General features: G+C 47.6%; 1 protein-coding gene across 4 annotated transcripts in view; it reads right to left on the bottom strand.

Moving 5' to 3' along the window:
• Positions 1-14,378, bottom strand: part of HMGXB3 (HMG-box containing 3) — a 526,740-nt gene that overhangs the window by 365,374 nt on the left and 146,988 nt on the right. For all 4 annotated transcript variants that reach the window (XM_078653572.1, XM_078653575.1, XM_078653573.1 and 1 more), the window contains one exon: positions 11,419-11,780. In XM_078653572.1, the coding sequence (XP_078509698.1) occupies positions 11,419-11,780 (362 nt within the window). The remainder of the gene's footprint in view (positions 1-11,418; positions 11,781-14,378) is intronic.

Genomic DNA, 14,378 nt, shown 5'->3' with positions numbered 1-14,378 from the left:
ACAAGCGGTGGTTAGCATGTGAATGATGCAGATGTCCACATAATTATTGTAGGAAATTGCTTCTTTCTGTATGATCACTCACACCACCCCCCAACTGGGCTAATGCTGCTGGTTTTTCTTGACTCTGTAGTGCACTGGGCTCTGCTTTCTAGGATCGAGCAAATGTGCTCTGACTTCTCCAAATTTTGTATAATTGGTTTATACCGATTGGCTTACTTAACTTACTAATAAGTCCCTAGTATATAGTAAGAGGTACCTAGGGTGCTAGTACGTTACCCGTCACTAGTGATTTGCAGGAGTTAATTGTACTACCAATTCAGTGACAAGGTGAAAACACTGCTGTCGGCCTGGCACTGCAGCTTGGGAAGGCAGCTTCCAACCTGCCAATTTAACCTGGCAAAATAAACCCCTTTGCCAGGGTCCAAACTTCCATCTTTATTATTAATAAGTCACCCTTTAGAAAGCCCTTGGTAACCAACAAGGCAGGGTGCTAAATATTAATAAGAAGGGTGTATTTCATGTGTGCTCGACATGCCCTGACAGTGAAAAGTCAAACTTGCAGTTTCCACAATAGCAAGGCTTGGAATCTCATTGGTTAACATGGGGTTGCATTAGCCATCGCGCTCCTCAATTTTGGCCTAATAAAGTTAGTACTCCAAGGTATCAAATTATTTGTTTCATGAAACCAGACTCATTGCTTAAGGATCATTTAAAGTAACCTTTAAAGCAAAGGTGACTGTAGAACGTCACTACTTATTGCCCAAACCTCGGGTAGCTTTTACATAGTATCTGCAGCAGTTGTCACCGGAGACAACAGGCTGCTTCCCCTGGCTAGCAAGTGTGAAGTGCTTCCAGGAACAGTGAACAAAGATAAACTGTTAGTGGGTGGAAGTGACATTCTCCAGCAGGATGGCTACCGGGCAGTGGACATAGATGGTCAGCTTCAAAGAAGTTACCGCCTCAGTGAAGCAAATGTGAGTCACATCTTGACAGGCCTGCTCCTTTGTGTGGACAGACAGGGTGGCATTTTCTCCAGAAGATGAAATCCTGTTGCAGAACTGGTTTTCCAGGAGGAGTGGCTAATTATGCTGAGTAAACCCCAAGGGTGAGCCTAGGGCTCCTCATAGGGGAAGAAGGCTTGCATCATCTTGGATTTGGGTAGGGTAGGTGTGAGAAAGTGGCTCTATATATACTTGACAATAAGGAAATACAGTGTGTATAGAGTCCACAAACCCCAAGGGTATAACAGAGGTTAAAGTCAGGACTGACCTTATTCTCCAAAGTGGTAGCTTGGTCGAGCAGTAAGGCAGTACCAGAGGGCAGTGCAAAGCATTTGTTGTACACACTCAGGCAGCAAAAGATTTCACACACTCAAAGACTGAACTCCAGGCCAATGGTTGTTATATCCAAAGTTATAGTTGTTTTATTTTTAGAACCAAGAAGCATAAAAATATACTTTGCTAGGTATTAAGGCTTTCATGTAATTACTTTGCAAGGAAGCAATAAGGTATGTTGACTCAGCCTCAAGGTCAAATCAGGTTCCCCGGCGGACCCGCTGAAGCCTGCCTTCATTAATACACTCTCCCCGCTGTGTCGTAATCCCATACTGGATCTCATTAATATGTCCCTGTCTTCTGGAACTGTACCCGCGGCCTGGAAGCAGGCAGTGGTTACCCCCATATTAAAAAAAGCAAATTCTGACCCCCGACTGCCAGAAAATTACCGACCTATCTCCCTGTTGCCGTGGATTGCCAAGGTAACAGAAGCGCATGTCAACTCGGTTCTGTCCGAGCATCTGGCTTGCAACCAGATCTTGGACCCCAGCCAGAATGGATTTAGGTCAGGACACAGTACCGAGACGGCACTACTTTACATCTTGGAACATCTTCGCCAGGTACTTGACATGGGTCATACCGCAGCGCTTATATTATTAGATTTAAGCGCTGCTTTCGATACTGTGTCCCACCAAATACTTATCCAGCGCTTACAGCAGGCGGGAGTGACGGATGTCGCTCTCCAATGGTTCCGGTCCTTTCTGGCTGATCGTACTTTTAAAGTGGCTATACCACCTGGCCAATCCACTACTTACCCCCTGAAGACGGGGGTTCCTCAGGGATCTTCACTGAGCCCGACTATATTTAATCTCTATGTGAAACCGTTGGCTGGTGTCGTCAAACAGTGGGGCCTTACGATGGCCTCATATGCGGACGACACACAGCTAGCGGTGACACTTAGCGGAGACCCCGAGGTAGCAGCTTCGAGATTCCGTGCGGGTCTCTTGGCAGTAGCAAGCTGGCTTCGCACCAACTGCCTCCAGTTGAATGCCACCAAAACGGAGGTATTGGTTCTTGGGAAGCAAGCTGAGCTATGGGGTAATCAGTGGTGGCCGTCAGAGCTTGGTGTCACACCTATTCCAGTGGCTGGAGTGAGAAATCTAGGAGTCTGGGTAGACTCTGCACTTTCCTTCAAGGACCACACCATGAAGGTGGCTGCCACATGTTATGGAATACTGCGTGGTATTAGGCCAGTCTTGAAGTACTTTGATCCCCCTACCAGACAGCTCGTAGTTCAGGCCTCAATACTATCTAGGCTGGACTACGGTAGCTCACTGTTGTTAGGGGTGAATCAAGCGGAGGCCTCTAGGCTCCAAAGAGTACAAAATGCCGCGGCACGAGCCATTGTGGGCCTTCCCAGACACTGTTCGGTGTCGGGCACCATCATGGCCTTGCATTGGCTCCCGGTCAGACAGCGAATCAAGTTCAAGGCGCTGTGTCTGGCCTTCAAAATTTTGAAAACTTCTTCGCCACCGGCACTTGTTACTCTGCTTACACCCTATGTGCCATCGAGATCTTTAAGATCGGAGGGTCTCCATTTGGCTGTCTGCCCACGCTTCAGGTTGAGCAGGATGGGTGGCCGTTCTTTTAGGGTTCTAGCGGCTGGCCTATGGAACTCGCTACCAGTCCACATTCGTGCTCTTGAGGATATGTTTGCCTTCAGGCAGGCCATTAAAACTTTCCTCTTTCCAGTTTCTGGCTAATCTTTTTAGTGTGTTATGTTATAGCATCTGTCAAAGCGCCAGGACGCCCCTTTGCTGGGGCAGCTGTGCGCTCTAGAAATTTTAATAACATAACATAACATAACATGTAAACACGATAGGTACAGGGGTTGGTGAAGGCAACACAAGTCTAGACACACTTTAGCATTGAGCTCAATGGATTATTAGCAGAAAAGTACAGTTAATTACAGTGTAGATTACTTTAGTAGTTCCAGGGCTAAATCCTAGATTCAGTCCTGGAGTCTAAGCTGAAACCAGATTAGCAAAAACGTTTTAGTTACTGTAGTGAATTTTCATGAATATAAAGCAGTTTTAAAAGTTCACACTTAGAAACGGAGAGAGCGCTGTGGAGCTGGGAAGAGGAGGCGATGGTCCAGGTTGACTGGTCTGTTGTTATGGAGGACCTGGTGTGCATAGGTACAGTACTGGCTTCTCCCCTGATCACAGGTGAGTACTTCGGAATGCGGCTGATTTTATATGAATATTTTCAGTTTTCCTAACTCCACACTTAGAAAATTTTCGATTCAAAATTGGTCAATGTTATCCAATGTCAGGTAAGTGAGTTACCGGTTTCCAGGTGAGTACTTGGTTGGTGAAGTGATGGTTCTGGGCATAGACTCCGGGGTCCCCCAGGGTCAGGTAAGTACAGTAGGTTCAGCCCCAGCAGCACGGGTGCAGAGGTAGTTAGGCCCAATGATATCCAATGAGGGAAAGGGGGCCTTCGGTTGGTGGCTGCTGGCTAGCAGGCCACGCGGCTGTGGGAGCTGGGCTCCTGGTCACTTGCTCAGGGCAAGGGAGAAAGTAGGATAGGACAAAGGTGGCACGGCCAGCAGCACTCGGGCAGCTGGGTGCAGGGTGCTTTTGAGCCGTCGGGCGCTCAATGTTATCCAATGGGAAAGGTCAAAAAGGAACAAAGGCTGCAGGCTCGGGGACGGAGATGCTCCAGGGGCGACCAGCACTTTGAGAGGTAAGTTGGTATCTTGAAGCACAGGTAGGCACCCCAAAGGGAGGCACAGGGGGGTGTAGGGCACCGGGTGCAGGGGTGTCTTTGGGTGTCGGAAAAGCTTACCCTCAGCTGGTCGCGGTTGGGGTGGCCCCTGGTTCTGAGTCTGCAGGCGTCGGCTGGTTCGTCGAGGAGGGACTTTGGGCTGTGGACTTCGGGTCCCAGTCGCCAGGGGGACGTCCTCATGGTCTTGGTTCGGTTGGGCCCGGCCTGGGCTCGGCGAATGCAGAGTGGGCTGATCCGGAGCTTCCTGGCTGGCACCAGGTGGGTTGTTGCAGCAGAGCCTCACGCCAGTCTTCCCGCCAGAGTGGGGGTTAGGACTGGAGGGGGCCAGTTGCAGGGTAAATGGTGCATCAGAAGGGTTGGCAGGGTTGAAGCGTGTACCACCCCTATAAGAGGAGAGAGTAGGTGTTTAGTGACAGCAGAGGAATGGTAGTGGTGACCTGGGAGGTGGTGATCATTTTGGTGGAGGTTGTAGTGGTGGAAGAGGAGGAGGAGGAGGAACAGGGAGTAGAAGGCTAGTTCCAGTGTCTCTTAAGCTTGGAGGCTGGAGTGGGCTTTAAAGCAAGGTGTTCCTCCAAAGTCAATGTCCTCTTCCGAAAAACGTCCTACGGTGTTGTCAGAGGGAGCTTCATTGAGATTTTCCCTGTATCGGGTTGGATAAACAGTTGCTTCCATAGTGTATACTGCTCCTCCTTGAATCTCTATAGGATTGGTTGATGCGAGTTATCGGAGCCCAGTAGAATCCTTGGTGCGGACAGTAGTTTCAGCTCTGGAGTAGACTGTGACAAGGGGACCAAGGCTGTCCTTGGTGTCGGTGCCCAGGGTGTCTTCGACTTCCATGTTCACAAAGCTTGCGGAGGATTGTGTGGCTCAACCACTGAGCAGGGTTAGTGTAAGCAGCTGTACTAGCGTCCCTTTGCAGAGGTCGGTCATGGGCCTTAAGCTGTAGAGACAAGTGGAGAGTCTAGCACCTCTTCCTCCAGGTATGAGTTGGAGAACACCACCTTCCATCTTCACCCTCTTTGTTGTCAAGTCGGGTCTCTTCACCAAAAGTAGGGAAGCCTGCCACTGTATCTTTGGGTGAGCCTACCTCCTTTTGCATTGATACCAGAGGTTTTCTTGAAGCAGAAGGTGAGGCAGGCCCGGCAGGTGGTATCATCAACATCAGACAGAGGAACAAGTGGCACATCCCTTGATGATCGGACCGAAAATATATTTGGTGTCAATCAATCAATCAATCCAGAGCCAGGTCTTGAGGTCCTTTAGGAACTTAGGAAGCGATGCAGTCTGTCGGAGGTAGAGAGGGAGGGAGTTCCATGTATTTTCCGTGAGGAGGGAGAAGGAGCACCCTCCTGATCTGTTTTCTTGATCTGAGGTACCGTTGCGAGGGAGAGCATGGCTGAGCGGAGAGAGCGCTGTGGAGCATGGAACAGGAGGCGATGGTCCAGGTTGGCTGGTCTGTTGTTATGGAGGGCCTTGTGTGCATAGGTGGGAAGCTTGAAGGTGATTCTCTTGTAGACGGGGAGCCAGTGTAGGGACCGTAGGAGTTGGCTGATGTGGCTTGGTAGGTTGAGAACTAGTCTGGCGGCGGCATTCTGGATGTTCTGGAGTTTGCAGGTGAGGTTCTTGTTGATCCCGGCGTAGAGTGCGTTGCTGTAGTCCAGTCTGCTGCTGATGAGGGCATGTGTGAGTTTTCCAGTGTTCGGGGGGGATCCACTTGAAGGTCTTGCGGAGTAGGTGGAGGCTGTGGTAACAGGAGGAAGTGATGGCGTTGACCTGGCGGTGCATTTTGAGTTCAGGGTCCAGGATGATTCTGAGGTTGCGTGCGTGGTCTGTGGGGGCGGGGGGTCTACGAGGGCGGGGGGCCTCCAGGTGTTGTTCCAGTCGTCGGAGTGTTGGGCCCATGAGGAGTATCTCGGTCTTGTCTGTGTTGAGTTGAAGGCAGCTGTTCTTCAGCCATCTGGCGACCGCTTCCATTCCGTCATGAAAGTTGCGTTCAGTGATGTTGGTTCGTTGGACAGGGAAAAGAGGAGTTGGTGTTGTCTGCGTACGATGACATAATGATTCCTGTCCTTTGACGATGGATGCGAGCAGGCCATGTAGATGTTGAACAGGGTTGGGCTGATGGAGGATCCTTGTGGGACTCCGCAGGTGGTTGGAGTCGGTCCTGAGAGGAATGGAGGGAGTCTGACTGGTATTGAGAACAGTATCGGGATTGCGTCTGTTGCCCCTCTGCGAGTGCATTCTCTGAGGAGAAGTCAATGACGAGGGGCGCGAGGCCGATACAAGGCTTGATGCCCTGCAGTTAGAAGTCAATGGATGAGTCTGTCTCCAAAGGCTGTCTGAGATTAGCATTAAGAAACAAGCATTTACAATGCAACGGTTTCGCCTTTGGAAAATTTAGAGCTATTGGCAATGTAAATGACAATGCCATTTATTTATCTGTTTTCAAAACCAACACATAAATACAAATTTTGTCATTTACAATGCCAATAGCTCAAACTTTTCCGACGGCGAAACCGTTGCATTGTAAATGCTTGTTTTAAAATTCTGAACGCAATCTGGTACTGCCTAACACCCAAGTTGAGTCATAATGGTCTAATAATAAGTATGTAAACTGTTTTGATCAAATTAAAAAAGCTTGGAAAAGTTAATCCCCCGTTCCTCTGCCCACTTGGGTCTCTGAGGTGGGCCCATCATTTTGTGTTACACACTGCTTGTGGGGACTTCTGTGAGGTCAGTGAATATATCATCAATGGAAGGTGCCTGTCTATGGTCAGGCTACACATTACCTGTCGGTGTATGTATGTACGCGTGCATGTATACCACTTATACCGTGCAAACCTAGCTACAAAGTAAAAGTGCTCTTCCCACATCTGGGTGTTACAGTAGGCAGCACAGAAAATTGAGGAGTTGGAATATCAACCTCCTCTCTCCCTGCCATCACCTCATCTCGCTCTATACCTGGCCATCCTCTCACTGTGCCTCCACTTCTACCTCATTTTTCTACCTCCATCTCATCCTTCTCTCTCGCCTCAGCATTCACTCTTTCATACCTTTCTCTCACTTTCATCCTCACCAACATTCTTCTCTCCAAATCACAGCCCTCACTCTCTCTTCCCCACTATCCTCCCTTTCTTTGCCCTACCGCCCCCGTCTCCCCCTCACTCTCCTACCTATCACCCTCCCCTCTTCACTATCCCGACTTACTATCTCAGCCAGCTCTCTCTCCACCTCAAACGTAATCACTTAAGAAAAGTATGTGAGAGAGCTGGCTGGGTTGTGCGCTACAGCTTTAATCCACAGCATGGCCAAATCATCCCTTCATTCTTCTTGGGACAATAACTGCATAACAAACAGTTGGGATCTCTCTCTCCTTTTTCTCTCACACAAAACAAACAATTTAAAATGCAGGCAGATTACTTGCTACAATGTGCTTATTCTATGGGCATATAGAGCAGCAGTTCTGTACATTTCAGCACCTTTGTTAAACGGATTAGACATGAATCCGGAGGCTCACAGGGACCTGGGTACTTAGGTAGCAGAGACCTCCGTATATCTCCCACCGCTCTGCTCACAGGAAGGTGCTCTCCCCCTCGCCTATAGCGCCTAGTTAGAGGCTAAATTAGAAATGAGAGGCCCTGGGCGGGGGTGAAAGCGAGAAGGAGGGGGGGGAGGAACAGCAGGGACTGAGTGAGGGGACAAACTTGTTTATGCTTCGAGGCGCTGGTGATCTTGAAATAAAATAAAAGATCCAAAAAAGGTTTTTTGAAAGGTCCTTTCGCCGCTGGCTCTGAAAGTAGACGCCTCTGCCTCTTACTCCTGTAAGTTCTTTTCCATCCCTGACTTCACCCTTTGAAATAGTTGTTCTGACTTTGCTTACTCATTCTATACCCATTTTGTGATTTTCTCTGTATTGCTCAGAGTCAAAGTCTACTTCATTGTGGGTGAACAGAGGAGGCGAGGCTGCTGTTCTGCCCAAAGCAAGGCACTCCCTCCAAACATAAAGCGAATTTGGCGAGCGCAGCCTGTCACATCATATATGCCAATTGAAACATATACTCGTTGCAGAGCAGGCTCGTTGTTAGGTATGCGCACGGCAGCCGGGATCCTGGAAGAGGCGCTGACCTACTTCCGGCTGCGGATGAAACGGTCATGTCGACAGATGTTAATCTTCTAATCACTTTTCATGTAAAGTGCTTCCAACGCCATCGTCTGCGAATAACGCAGCACCTAAGAAGTATGCCGACGTCAGGAGTCCCGCGCCACCCCCGAACCCACCCGAAAGGCAGCGAGTGGGCGCAGGCATTACTGCCCCTCGGTGAAAGGCTGATTTGTTCTGCCTCAGCGCCCACGGGCTGCTATTTGCATTTCAAATTCCTCAGGTTACACCGGGCCTTTTACTGCGGAGCACGAGCGCAGGGCACAATACGGCGCCCATGGGGCGCGAGCATATGGATCAAATAAAAGGCGGGGCGAATATATTTAGCAAAGGAGGGGGAGGAGTGCAGCAAGTGGCTCTTTCCACTAAAAGAGGGGAAGTTTCTATAAACGGGGACAAGATCGTGCAGTAGCCGTTCTGCAGATCGGAACACAAAGAGCAATCCACAACATTGGCAGCTTTTTCTGTTACAATTATGGGCTGTCCGATTTGCATCAGCAAACAACGTCTGGTTGTCATTCTACACCACCCAGCCCCCTCCTTCTCTCTCTCTCTCACACACACACACACTGCCCCAATTCCAACACCCCACCCTTTTTTGCTGCTGAAAACAAAGTTCCGTGCCTTGGAAGGAAGTTTCCCCAAACTTTCCAAAAAAACACTGGCAATGAAGTCACTGGCCCACGCTCCGTCAAAATACCGATTTCTATGGAGGGGAAGCGCTCTGACACCATCGGGTAAAGTCCGCGCTATATACAATTGCATAAAATAAAAATAAAATAAATAAATAAATCCACATACATTGAAGACCACACTGAGATCAAACAGGTTTCTGTGTGTCCTGGGGAGTAGTGGCAGCGAGAGAGCCTCCATTCTTCCGCCCCGGCGCGTCAAGACTGCTTCAAGCACCACTGCCCCCACCCCCTCTCCCCACATAACATGCAGCCGGAGACACACAGGTCATGTAACATACAAATCTGGCATTCTGCGCACACATGCCAGCCACCCCCGATCAATGCTAACAGCAAAGCCCCTAATAATTCAAGTGGCTGCGACTGCCCGGCGATGAGACACCCCATCCCCATTAGCCAAATAATCGAGGAGCATAATTGTATATACGGTGTGCCGTTTCCTTATAAAAAAAATATATATGGGATTCATTCGGGTGATTTATAAAGTGGGGGTACACAGCGGACAATCCTCCCACCGTCCCCGCTGCCTGCAGTAACATGACCCCTTGTGCAAATAGGCTGGGGGGGAAACAGCATAAACTTCCATTTGCAAAGTCGTCAAATGGCTCAGATGTTTAGATGTTAATTGGGGACATCGGGTCTCCCGTGCCCCGTCGGAGGTATAGAAATGGCGATATCGAACACTCACGACACGGAAGGTTACTCGCACGATCTCTTACCTCGACTTTAGGGAACGGTGTGTTTTTAATAGCGAGGACGCAAATGGGAGATTCTGAAGGTGTAATAAGGGAAGGACTGCACAAGACTGACTGGGCGCCGGCTCCATTTTGGCGCAGGGGACACGTTGCCAAACCCCTTCAATTGTGCCCGGCTCCACGCGCTCCTTTAACGCGGATTGGGGTAACAGGCTGGTGGCAGGGGTGTTTTAGATGTAATCTGGCACTTTTCAAGTAGGGTTTGGGGAAAAAAACGGGCATTTACTTGGTTGTAAGGTGTACAGGTTAGCGTCTCCCCCCGGACTGCAGAATGGTTTGCCCTCTATTAAATGCACAGTGTCTACTATTGTCTCATCAGCACAAAGTTCTGGTACAATGCAGGAAAGTGTAGAGCTTTCACAACGAGCTCTGTTTGACCGAGCGCGCAACGTCTAAATTGTGACTTTTTTTCAAATATCTTGGCTTAACTTAATATATTCTGCTTTTCAGAGGATGTTCGACCTTTTAGATCTATCTGTGCTCTGCGGATAGAGTTTCAGTCGTGTGCTTTTCTAATAAGTAAACACCTTATAGCACTTAGTTGCCAATCTCTCCTCAGTCACTCATTGTCTCTACTGACAGATATGCATATGCCAAAGGAACGCTCGTTTCCCTATTTAGATGGTGTTTATCTGGCGCGAAATATAGATATTTGTTTTTCAAGCCCGCCCCCAAAAAACAAACACACACCTCTTGCATAATAAAAGTCGGTAGCCATAGTCAACAAGCACCTACGAGGACACGGACAGCAGGAGGGGGGAGGGGCGGGAAAGCACACGGACAGCGCGAGGGGGGGGGCGGCAAAGACACGGACAGCGGGAGGGGGGGTAGAGGAACGCACTCACCTGGACTTCTTACGGCGGCCGTGGTTGGCATTAAATGAGGAAAAAACACACAAAAAAAAAACGAGACTCCGCCCACCACCCAATGACGATGCAAAAAGGGTGGAGAGGGAAAAAAATGCAGGAACGCCCACGAATCTGGTCCGGCCATGACGGACAGATCTCTGTTCCAATGGCTAGCCTCCATTTATGGAGCTAGCCAATGGAACAGAGGGCGTATTCAAGTGCCCTTACTGTGAAGACTACAGATTTCTCTGGAGGCGGAGCTAAAAGCTCCGTGCTCCAGCGAAACCTAAAAAACGTTTTCTGATTAACGGATTAAAACTGCAGCATGTTCGCCCATGCCGCAGCGTCAGCAAAGCACCGAACCTAAGAGCCGCGGTAGTACACGCCCAAACCAAATGACGGATCGAAACAACCTAAACTGGATCCAGTGCCGACTGTCTACTAAAGGAGGAGTCACAGGGTATCTTGTGACATGAAAAATGTTCCTTCAAAGAAAAATAATTTGGAAACATCTGAACACTAGATGGCAGCATTATGCAGAGCATGCGTATCCACAACACATGCAACAAACACACTGTTCCGTAGATCGAGATCCACAATATTCAGAGGGGGCACTCGAAGAGTAGGCATTTATAATAATATGATAATAAACAAGTCACATTTCATGCTTAATGTGAATACCCAGGCTCCAGAGATCTGAACCACTTCCTGCATGTGGGTATGAATGACTGCTGTTTGTAGATGTAAAGAAGATAGGGAAAATTGCAATGGAGTGGCAACATTTAAAAAAAAAGTAAAACTAACATTTTAAATGTTGTTTATGTCAACCTAGATTGGTTGTATGGAAAATACCGTACATTCAGACTCAGAGGTTGACGTGACAGACCAATTCATACTCACTCCACGGCTTTTCCAACACTGTCCACATCTGCGTTCAGGCTTCCACTGCCATCTACAGGTGGCTGCGGGCATGCCTCAGGGCTGTTCTCTATATGTGTGACAAGACCTCCAATCGTAGTGACCATCTTTGCAGCGTCATTCTGCAGGATGTGCGCTTCAGAAATAATCACCTCCTCCCACTCAGTCTCCTGTGGTTTTTCTCCACCAGGAACCACTCTCAGAAGCTGGCTGACAGCTGCCAAACTCTCCTCCGCAGACCCCGGGGTGCTTCTATCTTCTGTCATCGGTTGTGGGGGCACAATGGAACTTCTTTGGACTCCAGGTTTGTCAGTAAGACCAGCGTGAGTTCCTTTTGATTTCTCCTAGAATTAAAATACCCACCACCAAAATGTGAAAGTGCAGAAAATAATGTTAAATGTATAATTAAGGTAGTTGGTAATGTGGAATAAATGCAAATGAACATTTGTTTATAACCTGATAAACTTTTCAACCGCAAAGTACCCAATGATGGGAGCCTAGAGTGGCTGAATTGGTATGTTGAAGATAAAGTCACTCTAGGAACAAGAAAAGGTTTGTAAGCCAACATGCGTTCTGTAAAAACATTCTAGTTTGTGTTTCACTCTCAACAGAACTACAAGAAATCTAGCTTAACACAGGCACGAGTAAGCAGACAGTTCATGTAAAACCAAAATGATCAGACAGCTGAGGTTGACACACTGACTAACATATGGAACACAACACAAATGTACTCTTAATTTCTTGCAAGCACCCACAGTGGAGAACATTCAAGGGGAAGTTATCAATTTCACTCTATTAGGACTGTATTACTGTACTTGAATGAACGCATGAATGAAAAAGTGAATTTGTTTCTAGAGTTGTTTTAAAAGGCACATACTTTCAATCATGAGGGCTCTGGAGAACAATGTTCTAGAAATGGATAGCAAATTAACCAACATTCACCCCAAGGATAGACTTGAGGCTATGAGGAGCTAGAACTTCAGAAGTATAGACAGCAGCTGTAAAAGTTGGGAAACGAGTACTGCATCCACTGTGGCAGAGACATTTCCACTAGATCACTTGGGAACGAGTGGCGTACATAGCCCTTCTGGTTCCGTGGGCAACAATTTAGAGACTGAGCTGTGTGACTACTTTACCACCAATCAAAAAAAACACCTATTTATTCATACCCACCAGGGGTCCTTCCCTCCCTCAAATGTCATTCTATTTCCGTTGCCTCGTGGTAGCTTTCTGTGAGGTACGTCACCAGTCGCCTATTAATTTGAATTTGACTGACATACCCATAACCCTCAAACTCTGATTTTTGGGTTAATTTTTTCGGCTTTGGAAGGCAGTGCAGTCTAGACAATTACCATTCAGATGTGGCACACCAACCGCTATTCAGATATATAACACATGCCACACTTTTCATGCACTAATATACAGCTCCCATTTTTTAACCCATCCACCGGCGCAATAGATCTGCTGGGAAAAGACCTCTAACATTAACCCTAAATATCTAGTGATAATGTTATTTAATGTTGTCAAATGGATCTGCTCCTTCCTCATGGGAAGAACCCAAAGGGTCAGGCTGCCACCCTTCACATTAGCAACCAAGAAACTGATATGCGGAGTACCACCGGGATCATCCCTCAGCCCTATAATTTTCTTCATATACATGACACTGCTCGCTAACATCATCCGATCACAAGACATCACAGTCATTGCCCACATCGATGACACCCAACTCATACTATCTCTGAAGGACAAAACAACCACTGCCAGAACCAACTTCACCAACACCATGACCATCGTAGCAGACTGTATGCAAACCAACTGCCTGCAGCTCAACTCCAACAAGACGGAAGTACTTGCCTTCAGCAGCAAGACCTCCCCAAGGGAATCCATCTGATGGCTGTAGGAGCCACGACCAACACCCACAGACCACACAAGAAATCTAGGGATCATCCAGCTAAACATAACAGCTCAAGTCAACTCAGTGTACACCTACTGTTTCCACATCTATACATGCTGCAAAAAATCTTCAGACGTTTGCCTTGGAACAGCAGATGGACCATCACGCAAGCATTGATCACCAGCAGGACTATGGCAACACGTTACGCTTGAATCTCCAAACAACTCCTACACAGACTCCACACCACCCAGAACACAGCTGCAAGAAGCATACTCAACCTCTCGCACCACACCCACATCACACTACACCTCAGGATGTTTCACTGGCTCCCAAGCGTAACCAATTCAAAGTTCTCACGCATACATACTAAGCCCTACACAACGCAGGACCAGAATACCTGAACATTCGCAATAACTTCCACAACCCACTAGACAGCTATGCTCTGTAGTGTAGCTCCTATTTTCCCAATAGGCTCTGCGCATTGGAATAGTGCCTACAGCAGTAAAGGCCTAGGCCAGACGTTAACTAGGTCTACTACTGTCGATACTAGACTTAATTTTTGGGTTTGCCAGCTAAGCTCAGAGTTCGCTAGAAACTTTCTCGAATGTTCAGGAAAGAATTACCTCCCCTGATTAGACAAGAAGGGATTTAGTTTCTGACAACCATAGAACATGACAACTTTGCTCTCCCCTAATCAAGAGTCAATCTCGAGAGTCGTGTGAGCACAAGGCAATTATTTTACTCAGTCAGTACGTGCATTCTTAGTCTCATCAGAATGTAGAGAAAAGGAAGAGACGGGCGTGTTCAATAAAAGATGTTATTTATTGATCAGTCTCTTTTCTCGTACAAGAGAAATGGATCGATATTATTGCAATACTTATAGTTAAGTAAAGTGCATACATTAGAAGCAATAGTATAAAATAATACTGTAAAAACATTGATATGGTTTCTGAGCCATATGATGTTTAAAATGATTAAAATATATTTACATACACATATACATTTGACTAAACGTACTCAACTGGTGTTTCTAAATACGCCTACCCCG

Source organism: Lissotriton helveticus, chromosome 7 (assembly GCF_964261635.1).
Source record: "Lissotriton helveticus chromosome 7, aLisHel1.1, whole genome shotgun sequence".
Classification (NCBI taxonomy): Eukaryota; Metazoa; Chordata; class Amphibia; order Caudata; family Salamandridae; genus Lissotriton; species Lissotriton helveticus.
This window is presented reverse-complemented; position numbering and strand designations above follow the sequence as displayed.